The sequence below is a fragment of the Cannabis sativa genome, chromosome X (assembly GCF_029168945.1).
Source record: "Cannabis sativa cultivar Pink pepper isolate KNU-18-1 chromosome X, ASM2916894v1, whole genome shotgun sequence".
NCBI lineage: Eukaryota > Viridiplantae > Streptophyta > Magnoliopsida > Rosales > Cannabaceae > Cannabis > Cannabis sativa.
The window spans coordinates 23,401,806-23,417,188 of NC_083610.1; the positions used below are offsets into that span (position 1 = coordinate 23,401,806).

Sequence of the window (15,383 nt, forward strand, 5' to 3'; positions counted from 1 at the left end):
ATTCATAATTTGGTAATTACTCATTTAAATAATTTTTCTCTCTTATATCAATGCCATTTAGATTCATAACCTTTTATACTTATCTATGTTGTTTTTTTTCTTACAAAGTTTTTTTATCTCTTTAATCTTACTTGACTTTAGAATTCCACTAACAAATTGCCAATCTCATATGATTCAAAGAAAATATTCATTGGAATTAAAAATATATATGTTAATCACAAATATTATTACTTTTTTGTAATAATTAATATTCAGCTTAATTGAAACATAAATATAAAAGAAAAAAAAGACAAAGGTACTGATGCTATTATATTCTAATTCTTTTTCATATAACAATTAAAACAATATTAGAAATATTATATATATATATAATATATATATAAAAAAAAATTATTTCCACAAAGGTATTTTTTTTTTTTAAAAAAAAAAGAAAAATTTAAGAATTAATAGTGCATAAATCTCATATCATATATATTTTTAAAAATATTATTAACTAAATAAATATAATTTAATAAAAGTGAGAAGATGAGAGATAAAATAAAAAAAAATATATATATCAATCAATTTACATATATCCCTTAAAGAAAATAAAGATACATTTTATAATTAGTAACATAATAATTTTATATTTCAATTTTATACTTATCTTAATACTAAACAAATATAAACAGAGTTACTATCATCTCTATTCATCACTGTCTATTCTTCTCAAACTCTCTATTTTTCTACTATATATTTTTAGGGACCGGATTTTGTCCCGTTATTGTACGGACACGGATTGCAATCTGTGATGTACTGTAACCGTCGGATGGGCAGTTACTTTAATCCAAAGGCTGGGGTTGATGTAGGGGTTGATGTAGGGGTATGTAGGGTTAAATAAATGGGTACCGGTTACTTTTTTGAAATTTAAATTTATTAAAAAATGGAAAAGTGAACCGTAACATCCATCAATCAAGTCCTATCAACCTATCAACCGTCGTTCCTCTCCACTATACCATTTCATTGTTATTTTTATTTTGTTTTTTATTTTGCAAAGTTCTTTCATTTCCATTTTCGTCTCTGCTAGGGCAAAAGCGAAGTTCTTTCATTTCCATTTTCTTTTTCATTTTCCATTTTCCATTTTCGTTTGAGGTGGTGAAACCCATACTGTACATTTTGTTCACTGTGGTGTACATTACTCGAAGTCTGCCATTGTTGGAGTTGTTACAGGGAGTGTCGACGGTGGGTTTTACACTTTGTCCGTTCTACTTTACATACTTTTCACAGAAAAAAAAAATACATTTTTCAAGCGAACGTGGTGTTTTTGCATTTTCGTGTACTTAATATCTTCCATTTTGTCTCAGGTGTGGAGGGTGAGGTGTTGAAAGGATTGTGCATTTCTGTGTGGAGGTATTTCTTTCTCTGTCTCTCTCTATCTCTTTCTCTCTGGTTTTGTGTTGAATGGAGTTTGCATTTCTTTCTCTCTGTCTCCCCGCGTGCATGTGCTGGGTTGTTAGTGTGGAATTAATGTACTGTAAATTGTTTTGAGTTTTTCGTTTTAGTTTTTTATGAATATATGATTCAGTATTTTGATTTAGTGTGGAATGTACTGTAATTTAGGGGTTTTGATTTAGGTATTTTGATTTCGGTATTTGTGAAATGTGTTAGTTGACTTGTTTGGATTTTGAATATTTGAAGATTGGATAAATGGAGATTTTTTGAGTAATATGACAAAACTCATTTCAATTTAAAAATCTGAACCCAATAAAATAAAAATAGTTGTATTGTTATTATTATTATGGCCTTATGTATAGGTATTAGAGAAAAAGATGTTATCTTCTTCAGTTATGTGTACGGTGAAGACTAAAGATATAAATGTATCATATATTTTTGAGCAACATGACAAAAATATAATTCACGAGTTCTATAATATTAGGTTGGATATTATTTTAGTGATCTTATCATTAGGTAACTGATTTGGCTTTCTTTCTTGTTTTTGGGATAAAATATTAAAACATCAAGTATTTGTAAGTATGGTACCAATTTCAGAGGCACTATACTCATTGGTAATGAGCATAATGTCATACAATTTAAATATCCTAATAGAAATAGGAGATATTATCAAACCAAACAAGTTGTGTATTGAATTAAAAACTTAACACAGATAAATTAGGAGTACTATTAAAAATTCGGATAAGAATAATTAAAAAAAAAAATATGTTTAAAATTTTGTAAAGATATTTGTACTACAGAAAATAAAATTTTCGTATATTTTTGAGACCTTATGAAATTAAAACCCTTTCGAAATTTTTTCACTCATCCAGATAGAATTCATCTTATAAAATATTATCAAAAGAAAGCTATTTTGTAAAGTAATATACAAGTGGACAAGGTTTAGAAGTCCCATTTTGCAATCCCATCAAAGCTTAATGTTCATACTTGAGGAAGTGTAATAAGACATTAGTAAGTACTCTAGTTTGCAAGTAAAACATTAGTTGCATTCTCCTTTGAAGAATTATGGACATTTTGACTATGTTAGGTATAGGGAAAAAATGTGGAAGGGATAGAAAATAAGTTTAAAAAATTGTGGTAGATCCTTATTATTTATTCTTCTCAGTGTATATTTTCATGTTCCTTCTGCATCTACACTGAGATGCCTATTTACCCTTGAACCTTTATACTACAATAAAATCTTAATATAATTTTTTCTATATTTTATATTACATATGTTGGCATCATTGTATGTTAAAAGTGAATACTGTATAACTGACTTTGCTGTGATGATATTGTAATAGTAAATTATCTTAGGAAAATATGATAACTTGGAAGCAAAGGGAGACTATTTTGCAACAAGATGAGTGATTTTTATTGTTATTATTACTTATTTATTTTATTAATTTTTTGTGAACTGCTGTAGTTGGCGGTTTTTTTGTTCCAATCAGTAACCGGAGTTCTTGGTTTGGTACAGCCCACTCGATTTTGGGAAATTGACATTGCTTTTAATTGCATTTTAATCTTATTTCAATTTTCCTTTTGGGAAATTATAATTATAACAAAACTAACAATTTACAGAATCCATTATTTAGGCATATTGGTACATTGTACTTAACAATTTCCATATAATACATATAATGAAATTATGTTATATAGGAAGAGATGCTTACCTGTTATTGTACACATATAGGAAATTAAGTGTCGGGATGTCATGAATACACTAAAATGTTAGACAATTGCATGAATTATTCAAAGTCTTTTTCTTCCAACATTTTAGTGTTTTGAATGTTTGTTACTTTAAGTTATTTTGTCTTGTGTAATAGGTTTATAAAATGGTATATAAACGGAAGAGGGGGGCTGCTGCAAACAAAAAGGATGCAGCAGAGATAAAGAAGAAGGACCCGAAGGAAGCCTGGGCGAAGTACTAGTGAGTTATTTGTGGCAGTTATTTTAGTGGTAATATTTTTTGGTTTTGAAAATAATATTTGTAATTCCATTCCTTTATTTAATTGATGCAACCAAGCCAATTTCTATGCTTATGCTGATGCACACAAAGAAAAATCTAAAGCAGATGTGAGTGACTTGGACTGTGTTATGGATCTTTTATTTTTTATCTTTTATTTAGCGTACTTTACTTAATAATCGAGAGTCTTAATATTGCAGGTGCTTCGTAGTTTTACGGAGCAATTCAAGCTTCTTAGCGAGGAAGAGATTGACAATTGGGCTTCATACGAAGTCGAGGCTTCCCCCTCCAAGGTTGGTGGTAGAGGGAAAGGGAAGAAGGTGAAGGAGACATTATCTGCTAAGCCAGGGATTGACAACAACGAAGATGTGGGGGACGTTCAAGTTTCTGGCCGTTGCTCCTTCGAGCGTTTGGGGAGAATAGTCCCACTGCTCAACGAGGCTCAAAAAGAAATGGTGAGAAATGTCGATTTCTCAACATTTTTAAGGGAGGATGCCCCGTACATAGACGCTAAGATAGTTAGTTGGCTGATCGATCACGTGGATCCAACCACTTCTCGGCTGCAGATATTTGGAAGAACGATCCAACTATCCTCCAAGCTATTTGAGGATGTCATGGGAATCCGGGATGGCAGAGAACCCATGGCAACCGAAAGTGAGCGTGACCTGGTTGAGTTTGACCTCCTCTTTAAGGCCAAGGACTATAGGTATTCCCTAACTTTGTTGGAGAATGAGCTCAAGGAAACCAGCGACAGTGACTACCTGTTTCTCATTAAGTTTCTCCTTGTCTGTATTGGAACTGTGTTGCTGCCGAAGAATGGTACCGAGATCAGCACTAGCTACATGCATTCTTTAGTTGACACAAATTAAGAAGAAGAATTGGGTGACTGCCGGGTTTCGATATCTAATGAGCTCTCTACACCGGTACAAGACGAAGAACACCAAAAATGTCTCCGGTTGCACGATATTTTTACAGGTAAGTTTTCGAATTATTGTGATGGTAGTAATTTTATTCTCTCGTGTACTGCTGTGGTAATATATGTATGGACTTTTGTTTGGTGGCAGCTTGTATATTTGACGCACGTTGACTGGACTGCTAGTCACGTGGACCGCACTATGGTTCTAATTGACTTTTGGACCACAAAACAGTGCAAGTCAGTGTACAAGTGGATTCGAGACCACGGTGGTCACACAAGTGGAAAGGTACATTTAGTACTTCAATTTTCTGATGCGTTAGAATTTTATTTGGGAGATATGCTAACTAGTTTTTTTGGTGTACTAAGCACGTGAAATTGACTAACACATATGTGTTACTACCAAGTTTTGAATCCGCTGCAGTTGGGCAACCCACAAATGACGCAATATACAAAGCTGTGTGTGAGTTGAAAGATGAGGTCTTCCGGCTTGATTTGAAGGTGAACAGCGCAAAAGAGCTGTTACTGAAGGTACTCTCCACTTACCTTGGAAGGGGACTATGAATGAAGTGTTGGAGATACCTGAGACGAGCAAAGTTCAGCGCTCGCTTTCGTTCAACGGGGAGACCGAGAAGAAGGATGACGTGGGTGTCGAGGAAAAGGATGGTGAAGGGACGAAGGATAAATTGGAAGAGGATGTTGATGATGTAGAGAGTGTCCCTTCACTTAATATATCAGAAGACAAGGTCGTTGTTCCAACTAAGGTGGTTGTTTCTGATGATTCGTTTGAGGTTATGAACTTTTGGGGAGAAGGTCTCCCCGCTATTGTAAAAGAGGAAGTTGAGCAGACCATGAAGGATGATTTTGATGATGCTGCGTTCGAAAGATTCAAAGAATCTGGAGGGAAGATGATTGGTCCGTTCACTGTGAACAAGGGTTACTCAAATCAACAGTACGAGTTGTTCCGTTACATTTTCTCTAGCGCCAATGATCCGAGGTAATCTCATGTTTCATGATTACTGTGTACGTAGTTGATATTAGTACATTCGTTTCGTTGTTTAATATTTGTTTTGTATTTCAGTGAAGTGTTAGCCCATTTTGGGAAGGTTGAGGTCGAGCGGAGGTTTATCAAATGCATGAAACCGGAGACCGATATATCAAACAGTGTACGTATAAGTTCCCATTTGGTTGCTTTGAAATTTGTAGTTCATTATTTTAGTTAATGCCATTTACAAATTGTATGAATGACAACATAACATATATTGTTTGTGTAAATGTCAGGTCATTGATTGCTTTGCTCAAATCATGAATTTTCGAGAGAAGAAGCGCAACGGCATTGGAAGAAAGAGAACTTGGTTTATGCCCACCAGAATTTCAGTATGAAATTTGATATTTAAAAGGGGACATGAATCTTTTGTATTTGTGTTGTAAACTTTGTTAAATCTATATTTTTATTTAAAATGTAATCTATTATGTGTGCTTATTGTGCAGAGCAAGTTACTTGGAAGAGCGATGATTGTGGAGAGGATGGCGAAGCAGCAAGAGTGGTCCACTCTTTATTACGATGTAGATTTGAGTTTATGTCACACTGTAATTTGCATTTTCTTGAAACTTTTGTGTTGAATCAAATGTGTGTAGTTCAATTTTCCGATGACGTTGTTTGTTTTACTTTGTCGCAGATGGTGGTACCCCTACTGGATACTGAGAGTGCTCCGCACTGGTTTGCAGGGAATGTGAGCATGGATAATACAACAGTGGAAATTAGGGACTCGTTGTCTTCTGCAATGCATAAGAGGTCACGTCGGAGCACCTGCGTAGAGATGGTATGCACGTGTGTACATGGTTTGCTGTTTTATTATTGTAATTGCAATAATCTCAACTGTGATTGTTTTAATTTTTTTGTAGCTCCAGACTTTGGACCAATTGTTTGCCCCTGTCAAGCCAGGAGACCTGAATTTCAGCGAATTTGTAATTATTTCTTCAAGCAAGGACTACCCACAACAACAAAATGGCCACGATTGTGGACTGTTTGTAATGAAGTACATGGAATCACTATTCGAGGAAAATGAAATAATGGAAGAGGTAATGTAATGTTGATTTCTTTAGTTTAAGTTTTCATCCAGTTAACTAACTGTTTATAACGAAATTGAGGTGTCAATCTATTTTTTGATGGATTTGTTTCTATGGATTTGGTTGTCATGTGTATTATTGAATTGGTTTCCTAATGTACAATGCAGTTTGATCCTATTGAAGCCAGACTGGATTGTGTTGGGAAAATTGTCACCCACGAGAGTAACAAGGCTAAACATGCTGTGATGGAGGGAGTTAAGAAGCAATTTGGATTGGGCAAAACCAAAGTTCTTCCATCAACATCTACACCTTTACCATTCCGTAGTCCATCAAGGTCTCCTCGAGACCCCCGATTCAGCACAGCGAAGGCCAGGTCCGACAACATGTGGACTGGCAAGAGCAAGTCCCCGAAAACCCGTCATTCTAAAAGGCTTGCCATAAGTAACAAGTAGTATATTCAGTACAATGGTTACGTTATTTATATATTTAGTATATTCAGTACAATTGTTACAAAAGTTAGGTTTTAGGTCATAAATTATATTTAGTGAGTCATGTTATATATTTGCATCATACTACTGTTAGGTGATTTGGAATTGCACTAATGTTGGTGATTTTATAATTTACTATAGGGTAAGACTTGTGGTAGTTTTTGGAATTTGGTGGAACAAATTATTATTACTATATGGTGATTATTATTGTGAATATTATTACTGTTGTTATATTTTGTCATTACTATTAGGTTTTTAAATTTTTTTTACCATAACAATATGTGAAGTACATTATTCTGAAAATGAAATTAACCAATTTTACATTCTTTTTCACACTATCTGTTTTAGTCCAATGATGTCCATAGCCAAAATAATAAAAATACCTATACTTATGTACTTTCCAATTATTATTGTGAATATTATTACTGTTGTTATATTTTGCCAGTACTATTAGGTTTTGGATATTTTTTTACCATAACAATAAGTGAAGTACATTATTTTGAAAATGAAATTGAGCAATTTTACCTTCTCTTTCACACTATCCATTTTAGTCCAATTATGTCCATAGCCAAAATAATAAAAATACCTACACTTATGTACTTTCCCATTATAGAGATGAAGGCATTAATTCTGGCCTTGGACATAAATTTGGATCAAAAAGAGTAAGTACAGTACAATAATGAGAAATAATAACTCTGGCCTTCACACAATTTCCTTTGTAATAATTTTACCACTTGTAAATAATGTAATTAAAGGCTACCAAAAAAAAAAAAAGGTTACTGTTTTTAAAAAATGCAGTGTATTGAACATCAAGGTTTACAACAATTATATGGATACCTCCAACATATTAAAAATTATAAACAATGGTACCAATCTATTAAACATTAAACTCATAGTTAAAGTACAGTACAATAATGAGACGTAATAACTCTGGCGTTCACACAATTTCACCATTTCTAAATAAGGTAATTAAAAGCTATCAAAATAAAGAAAGGTTACTGTTTTCCAAAAATACAGTGTATTGAACATCAACGTTTGAAAATGGTACCAATCTATTAAACATTAAACTCATAGGTAAGTAAATCATGTAATTTAAAACTTTGAAAAAAAAGTTGAAGTATTTTTAAAATGCAATATAGTGAAACACAACAATATTGACTAAGTTACTATGACAGTTTTTGGATTATATTGTGAAAATTACCGATATTTATCTTTAAATCCTAGTATTTCACACTAGATTAATTAGTGTACTACGCACATATTGACATTCACAATCAATGACCAAATAGTAATTAAGAAATTTTTAATAGAACCAACTTAAATGCCTACCTTTCCTTTGACAATATACTTAAAAAACATAAAATAAACATCATACCACATACAATATCTCTAACGAAATAAAAGTTGGCAAATGATGAAAAGGCAAATAAATATAATGAAATATAATTTTTTAATAATGTTTTCATGGTGCATCTTCTCTTTCTCCAAACTCCTTATTTGGTTTCGCAATCCGAGAGTAGTGTCTGCAGGTTTTTTAGGATGAGCTTGATCGATCCAACAAAAGTAATCACATCCTCGACTTTCGTTGTTCTCCTGAATTGAAAATAAGTACATTACCATATTTACAAAGCCTAGTTTAAAATATTATTAAGGCGTTCGAAGTCTTACATAGTGCGGACATCCAAAGAAGCGACGACCAGGATTTGCTCTACTACTAGAAGTCCAAACATAAGCTAGATCACCACAATAGCAATGGGGGTGTCCCCTAAGTGAATTTTTCCATGAAGGGAAATCCCTCTCGAACCCGTAGGGGTCCTCTCCAGAACCAGCCACCATGTTTTTTTTTAACAAACCAAATTAGGGTGTTAGTGAGGCTTGAAAAGGAGTTTTTCCCTCGACCTTATGGTGGAAATAGGCTTGTGGAAATAAATTTAGGGGGGAAACCGAATTTCTTTGAAAACGTTAGAAAGTATATTAAAATTGGGGAGCATATTTCGTGCTGCCCTTAAATTTTTTGCTTCAAAGTCTTTGGTCCACTATAATTATATACAAAAAAGTAGTGTCAATCACAAGCAGTCCTATCAAATTAAAATAATATTTTATGTCAACTCTATGAACAGTTAAAAGTACAACACATAAATATTTCTCCCAACATGAATAAACCACACATACAGCCGGTTTAGTTTGGTTTAATGGAATTGTATGAACTTTCTTATATTTTATGTTATGTCCAAATACACATGTTGGCCAAAATTAATAAACAGACTATGCAATACTTTTTCTCTATTAATTGAGTTTGCAATTTGTATGTTTATTTCTTTTAATCATATGACAACATGTATGCTAATTATTATAAATCTTGACGATACCGGAGTCCCTACTCTCCAAACAAACTCACTGAACCCAGTTCGACCTAGTGTTGGGCCCGGTGACACACAGTATGTAGTGAAGTTAGCTGTGGGGTACCGGAGTCACTACTCTCCCAACGAACTCACCGAATCCAGTTCGACCTCGAGTTGTATAGAGTGACACTCAACCATTCGACCTAGTGTTGTACGGAGTGTCACACAGTATGTAGTCAAGTTAGCTGTGGGGTACTGGAGTCACTACTCTCGCAACGAACTCACCGAATCCAATTCGACCTACGGTTGTACGGAGTGACACTCAACCATTCGTAGTACTCACATTGTGACTTGCGGTGTTTACGGGCCCGGTGACACACAGTATGTAGTCAAGTTAGCTTTGGGGTATCGGACTCACTACTCTCCCAACGAACTCAATGAATCCAGTTCGACCTACGGTTGTACGGAGTGACACTCAACCATTCTTACTACTCACACTGTGACTTGCGGTGTATACGGGCCTGGTGACACACAGTATGTAGTCAAGTTAGTTGTGGGGTACCGGAGTCACTACTCTCCTAACGAACTCACCGAATCCAGTTCAACCTACGGTTGTACGGAGTGACACTCAACCATTCGTACTACTCACACAGTGACTTGCGGTGTTTACAGGCCCGGTGACACACAGTATGTAGTCAAGTTAGCTGTGGGGTATCGGACTCACTACTCTCCTAACGAACTCACCGAATCCAGTTTGACCTACGGTTGTGCGGAGTGACACTCAACCATTCGTACTACTCACACTGTGACTTGCGATGTATACGGGCCCGGTGACACACAGTATGTAGTCAAGTTAGTTGTGGGGTACCGGAGTCACTACTCTCCTAACAAACTCACCGAATCAAGTTCGACCTACGGTTGTACGGAGTGACACTCAACAATTCGTAGTACTCACACTGTGACCTGCGGTGTTTAAGGGCCCGGTGACACACAGTATGTAGTCAAGTTAGCTGTGGGGTACCAGAGTCACCACTCTCGCAACGAACTCACCGAATCCAGTTCGACCTACGGTTGTACAGAGTGACACTCAACCATTCGTAGTACTCACACTGTGACCTACGGTGTTTATGGGCCCGGTGACACACAGTATGTAGTCAAGTTAGCTTTGGGGTATCGGACTCACTACTCTCCCAACGAACTCACCTGTAATGCCCTAATGCTAAGGCACGCTACAGTGCTTTTTCAATTAATGTGCAATCTTTGCTAATCAAATAAGTTTCTCGAAAAACGTGTTAAATTTAAACTTTTGCATTAAATATTAAACTTTGTAATATAATAAAATAAATACAAATGCCGGGATCCCGTTTTCAAACTTTGTAAAATTACTTTCCAAACTATACATTCCAAAATACACAAATTTACTGGTCGCACAGCGACTTTCAAAATACAACTCCCAGATGTCCCGAGACCGAACACTCCAGGTCGCGCTGCTTGACATGTACAATCCCATCTGAGCTCGGGTTCACTCCTGTTCAGTCTTAGCCTTTCCTTTACCTACACATGGAAGCAGAACTGTGAGTCGACAGACTCAGTAAGAAATGCATATAACATATCATATAATTTTCGACCTGTAAATAGGCGCCCATACACCTATTTACAGAGCTTAACAGATAAGTATGAACGTTCTAACTAGGATACGACCATGTACCATGTACCACATGCACTCAGTATACCTTCGTACTAGTGTAGGTAGGGTATGACCGTACCTTGAGTACTATCTAGTGTTGTACCACAGACACCTTGTACCTTCCCGTACAAGTGCTGGTAACACCATAACGTACTTTCAAACATCATACACTTTACCAATGCACTTTGTACCGCAACCATACAAGTGTTGGTAGTGTATGAATCACAACAAATAAGCATGTATACATATTAACACATACATACATTCAGATAATCACATCATACATTATACACAATTCTTACCTGTTTTCCGAATTCAAGTGTGCTGGCCGACTTGAACAGAAATGCTCGTGCTAGATGGATGCCCTAATCACATTAATTGTAACACAGATGAGTGACTCGCTAAATCACTTTCCGGGGACTTAAATTTGAAACCAAAAGCTTCCCTATTGATAAATAACAAGGAAATACTCTAAATATCTCAAAATTGGGCAAAATTAGGGTTCCAAAAACTCCCCCAATCGGCAGACCGGTTCCCAACCGGAAGTCTGGTTCTGGGTCACCAACCGGTCGACCGGTTGCCACAGCTCCCCCAGAACCGGAATTCTAGTTCTGTGCTGGGAACTCGAAAAATCTCCCCTTGAACTCAAAACTCTACCAAACTTAACCAAACTCTCCAGGGTACCTATACAATGCATAAACAACCATTTCTAACCAGAATTTCACAGAACAATCCATCAATACTCAAGTTGCCATTAAAGCTTAAAACTTTAAACTCAAAGCCCAAAGTTGCATAGAACCAACAATACACCATAAAACCAGCTGCTATGAACTTAGATTAACTCAAATGAACCCTAACATTCGGACTAAACAAACATCACACTCTAACAGCCACTATCTAGGAAAAACATAACTTAAATTCAATGAAAACCTAGAAAAATACAACTAAAGAAGAACTAGAGTTACCTTTGATCAACCTCCTTGAATTCCTTGCTGAAATCCCAAAAAACAAAACTATTGAATTAAGGTGATTCGCCTTTGGTTTTGGTCCCAGCCGAAAGAGGGAAAGAGAGAGGGTTCAAGAGAGTGAATTCCAATTTTTTTTCATTTTTCTTCCAATGAGAAATGGATTTTCTCTAGCTAATTCCTTGCTGAAATTAAAAGCCACTTGTCACTTCCCTAGGCAGCCACCACACTATTCCTTAAAAAGACTTAAATGCCCTTAAGGTTAAACTTAGGTATTTTCCAAGACTAGGGGTAAAATGGTCAAATCCCATAACCCCGCTCAACCCCGATAATTTATTTTCTCTAAAATATTTCCCACTAAGAAATAAGTTCTAAACTTACCCATGTGATCAAACTAGCCATCCATCGCATTTTCCGTTGTCACCGAGCAAAAATTATAAAAATAACATATTTCACATATAAGCTAAATAATACCCTTAGAGTTTAATAAAATCTCCGAAATTGAGAAATTATAACTCTAATATTTATTTCTAAATATTGGGGTCCACAATTAAATTAATTCACAAATAATAATAAAATAATAAACATTAGTGCTAATTGCCTTTACTAATCCAAATTACTAAAGCGGTCATTACAATTATCCCCACGTTTATAGGATTTCGTCCTCGAAATCTAACCTGAATAGCTCTGGATGTTGAGTCCTCATATAGGACTCCAATTCCCAGGTGGCTTCCTCCACCTTGCTGTTCCTCCAGAGCACCTTAACCAGAGCAATAGTCTTCTTTCGAAGAACTTTTTCTTTTCTATCCAGAATCTGTACAGGTTGTTCTTCATAGGTTAAGTCTGGTTGCAGTTCAAGGGCTTCATAACACAAGACATGAGTCAGGTCTGACACGTATTTCCTTAACATGGAGATGTGAAATACGTCATGAACAGCCGATAACGCTGGTGGTAAGGCTAGCCGATACGCTACCTGCCCGACCTTCTCAAGTATCTGAAATGGCCCAAGGAACCTAGGGCTTAACTTACCCTTCTTCCCGAAGCGCCTAATACCCTTCATTGGTGAAACCCGCAGGAAAACATGTTCCCCTGCCTGAAATGTAACATCTCTGCGCTTCGGATCAGCATAACTTTTCTGCCTGCTTTGAGCTGCGAGCATCCGAGCCTTGATCTTATCAATAGCCTCATTGGTTCTCTGCACTAATTCTTGACCCAAGTACTTCCTTTCTCCTGTTTCGTCCCAATGAATAGGAGAACGATATTTTCTACCATATAACATCTCATAGGGAGCCATCCCTATAGTACTTTGGTAGCTATTGTTGTAGGAGAACTCAATTAGAGGCAAGTACTTACTCCACGAGCCCTCAAAATCCATAACACAGGCTCGTAGTAGGTCTTCCAGAATCTGAATAGTTCTTTCTGACTGACCATTAGTCTGAGGGTGAAAGGCTGTGCTAAACTTTAACTTGGTACCCATAGCCTTCTGAAGACTCACCCAAAACTTTGATGTAAACTTTGGATCCCTGTCTGATACAATAGATTTAGGGGCTCCATGGAGACGAACTATCTCCTTCACGTACAATTCAGCGTATTGATCCACTGAATATGTAACTTTCACTGGTAGAAAGTGAGCTGACTTTGTGAATCTGTCCACAATGACCCACACTGAATCATACATTCTCGTAGTTCTAGGCAAACCAGTTACAAAATCCATTGCAATGTCCTCCCACTTCCATTTAGGAAGGACTAAAGGTTGCAGTAACCCTGCCGGCCTCTGATGTTCAGCTTTAATCTGCTGGCAGGTTAAACACTTGGACACGTAGTCCACCACATCTATTTTCATCCCATACCACCAGAAGTAGGGTTTCAAATCTTGATACATTTTGGTGGTTCCCGGATGCAACGAATAAAGCGTGGTGTGAGCTTCATTAAGTATCTCTTTCTTAAGCTCACCAACATTAGGAACACAAACTCGAGCTTTGTATAACAACATTCCACTGTTCAAGACTGAAAAGCCTCTAGGCCGACCAGCCATTACTTCGTCTCGAACCTTAACAAGCTCGGGATCCTCCAGTTGTGCCTTTCTAATCCTCCCCAATAGATCAGACTGAAGTGTTAAATTATGTAATTTCCCGACCACGAACTCAATCCCTGTACTAACCATTTCAGAGGCTAGTTGAGGGGCTATCATAACCGTGGTATAAACTTGCCCGGGACCTTTTCTACTTAAAGCATCGACCACAACATTGGCTTTCCCGGGATGATACAATATTTCACAATCGTAGTCCTTAACCAATTCCAGCCATCTCCTCTGTCTCATATTGAGATCCTTTTGGGTGAAAAAGTATTTGAGACTCTTATGATCAGTATAAATCTCGCACTTCTCACCGTAAAGATAATGTCGCCATATCTTTAGAGCAAAAACCACAGCAGCAAGCTCTAAATCAGGAGTTGGATAGCGCTGCTCATAATCTTTCAGTTGACGAGAGGCATAGGCTATGACTCTGTCAGCTTGCATCAGAACACATCCCAGACCCTGTCTGGATGCATCACAGTACACCACAAATTTCTCTTGATCTGATGGCAAAGCTAACACTGGAGCAGTTATCAAACGTTGCTTCAACTCCTGAAAACTTGTTTCACACTTATCTGACCACACGAATCTTTGATCTTTCTTGGTCAATTCGGTTAGGGGCATAGAAAGTTTAGAAAATCCTTCGACGAAACGCCGATAATACCCTGCTAAACCGAGAAAACTTCGAACTTCCGTCACAGACTTGGGCCTCGGCGAGTTCTTCACTGGTTCTACCTTGTTTGGATCAACCATAATTCCATTCTTCCCAACAATATGACCCAGAAAAGACACTTCAGACAACCATAATTCGCATTTCTTGAACTTTGCATACAACTTGTGATCCCTAAGTCGCTGCAATACCATTCGAAGATGATGCTCGTGCTCCTCTTCTGACTGAGAGTACAAGAATGTCATCGATAAACACTATAACGCAGTTATCGAGGAAATCCTTGAATACCCTATTCATGAGATCCATAAAGGCCGCAGGAGCATTAGTCAATCCGAATGACATTACCAGAAACTCATAGTGCCCATATCTGGTTCTAAAAGCAGTCTTCGGTATGTCTTCCTCTCGAATTCTGAGTTGATGATAACCAGACCGTAAATCAATCTTCGAAAACACTGTCTTTCCCTGAAGCTGATCGAACAGATCGTCGATTCTGGGCAACGGGTACTTATTCTTACTGTCAGCTTGTTTAGTTCCCAATAATCAATACACATTCTGAGGAAACCATCCTTCTTTTTCACAAACAGAACCGGAGCTCCCCAGGGCGATACACTGGGTCGGATAAACCCAATGTCAAGCATCCCCTGAAGTTGTAACTTAAGCTCCTTGAGTTCTGCTGGAGCAGTCATATATGGAGCTTCATATATGGAGCTTTAGAAACAAATTCGACTCCAGGTGCCA

General features: G+C 36.8%; 2 protein-coding genes across 2 annotated transcripts; both read left to right on the forward strand.

Annotated features, from left to right (window-relative positions):
* The first annotated feature begins 4,151 nt into the window (after positions 1 to 4,151).
* LOC133032102 (uncharacterized) lies at positions 4,152 to 5,732 on the forward strand. The gene is made up of 4 exons (XM_061105939.1): positions 4,152 to 4,638; positions 4,774 to 5,346; positions 5,431 to 5,515; positions 5,631 to 5,732. Exons 2-4 carry the CDS (start codon positions 4,910 to 4,912, stop codon positions 5,730 to 5,732), a joined length of 624 nt encoding a protein of 207 aa, XP_060961922.1. The 5' UTR covers positions 4,152 to 4,638; positions 4,774 to 4,909.
* Positions 5,733 to 5,806: 74 nt separating this feature from the next.
* LOC133032686 (uncharacterized) lies at positions 5,807 to 6,515 on the forward strand. Its single transcript, XM_061106825.1, has 2 exons — positions 5,807 to 6,172; positions 6,255 to 6,515. Exons 1-2 carry the CDS (start codon positions 5,822 to 5,824, stop codon positions 6,438 to 6,440), a joined length of 537 nt encoding a protein of 178 aa, XP_060962808.1. The 5' UTR covers positions 5,807 to 5,821; the 3' UTR covers positions 6,441 to 6,515.
* The last annotated feature ends 8,868 nt before the right edge of the window (positions 6,516 to 15,383 follow it).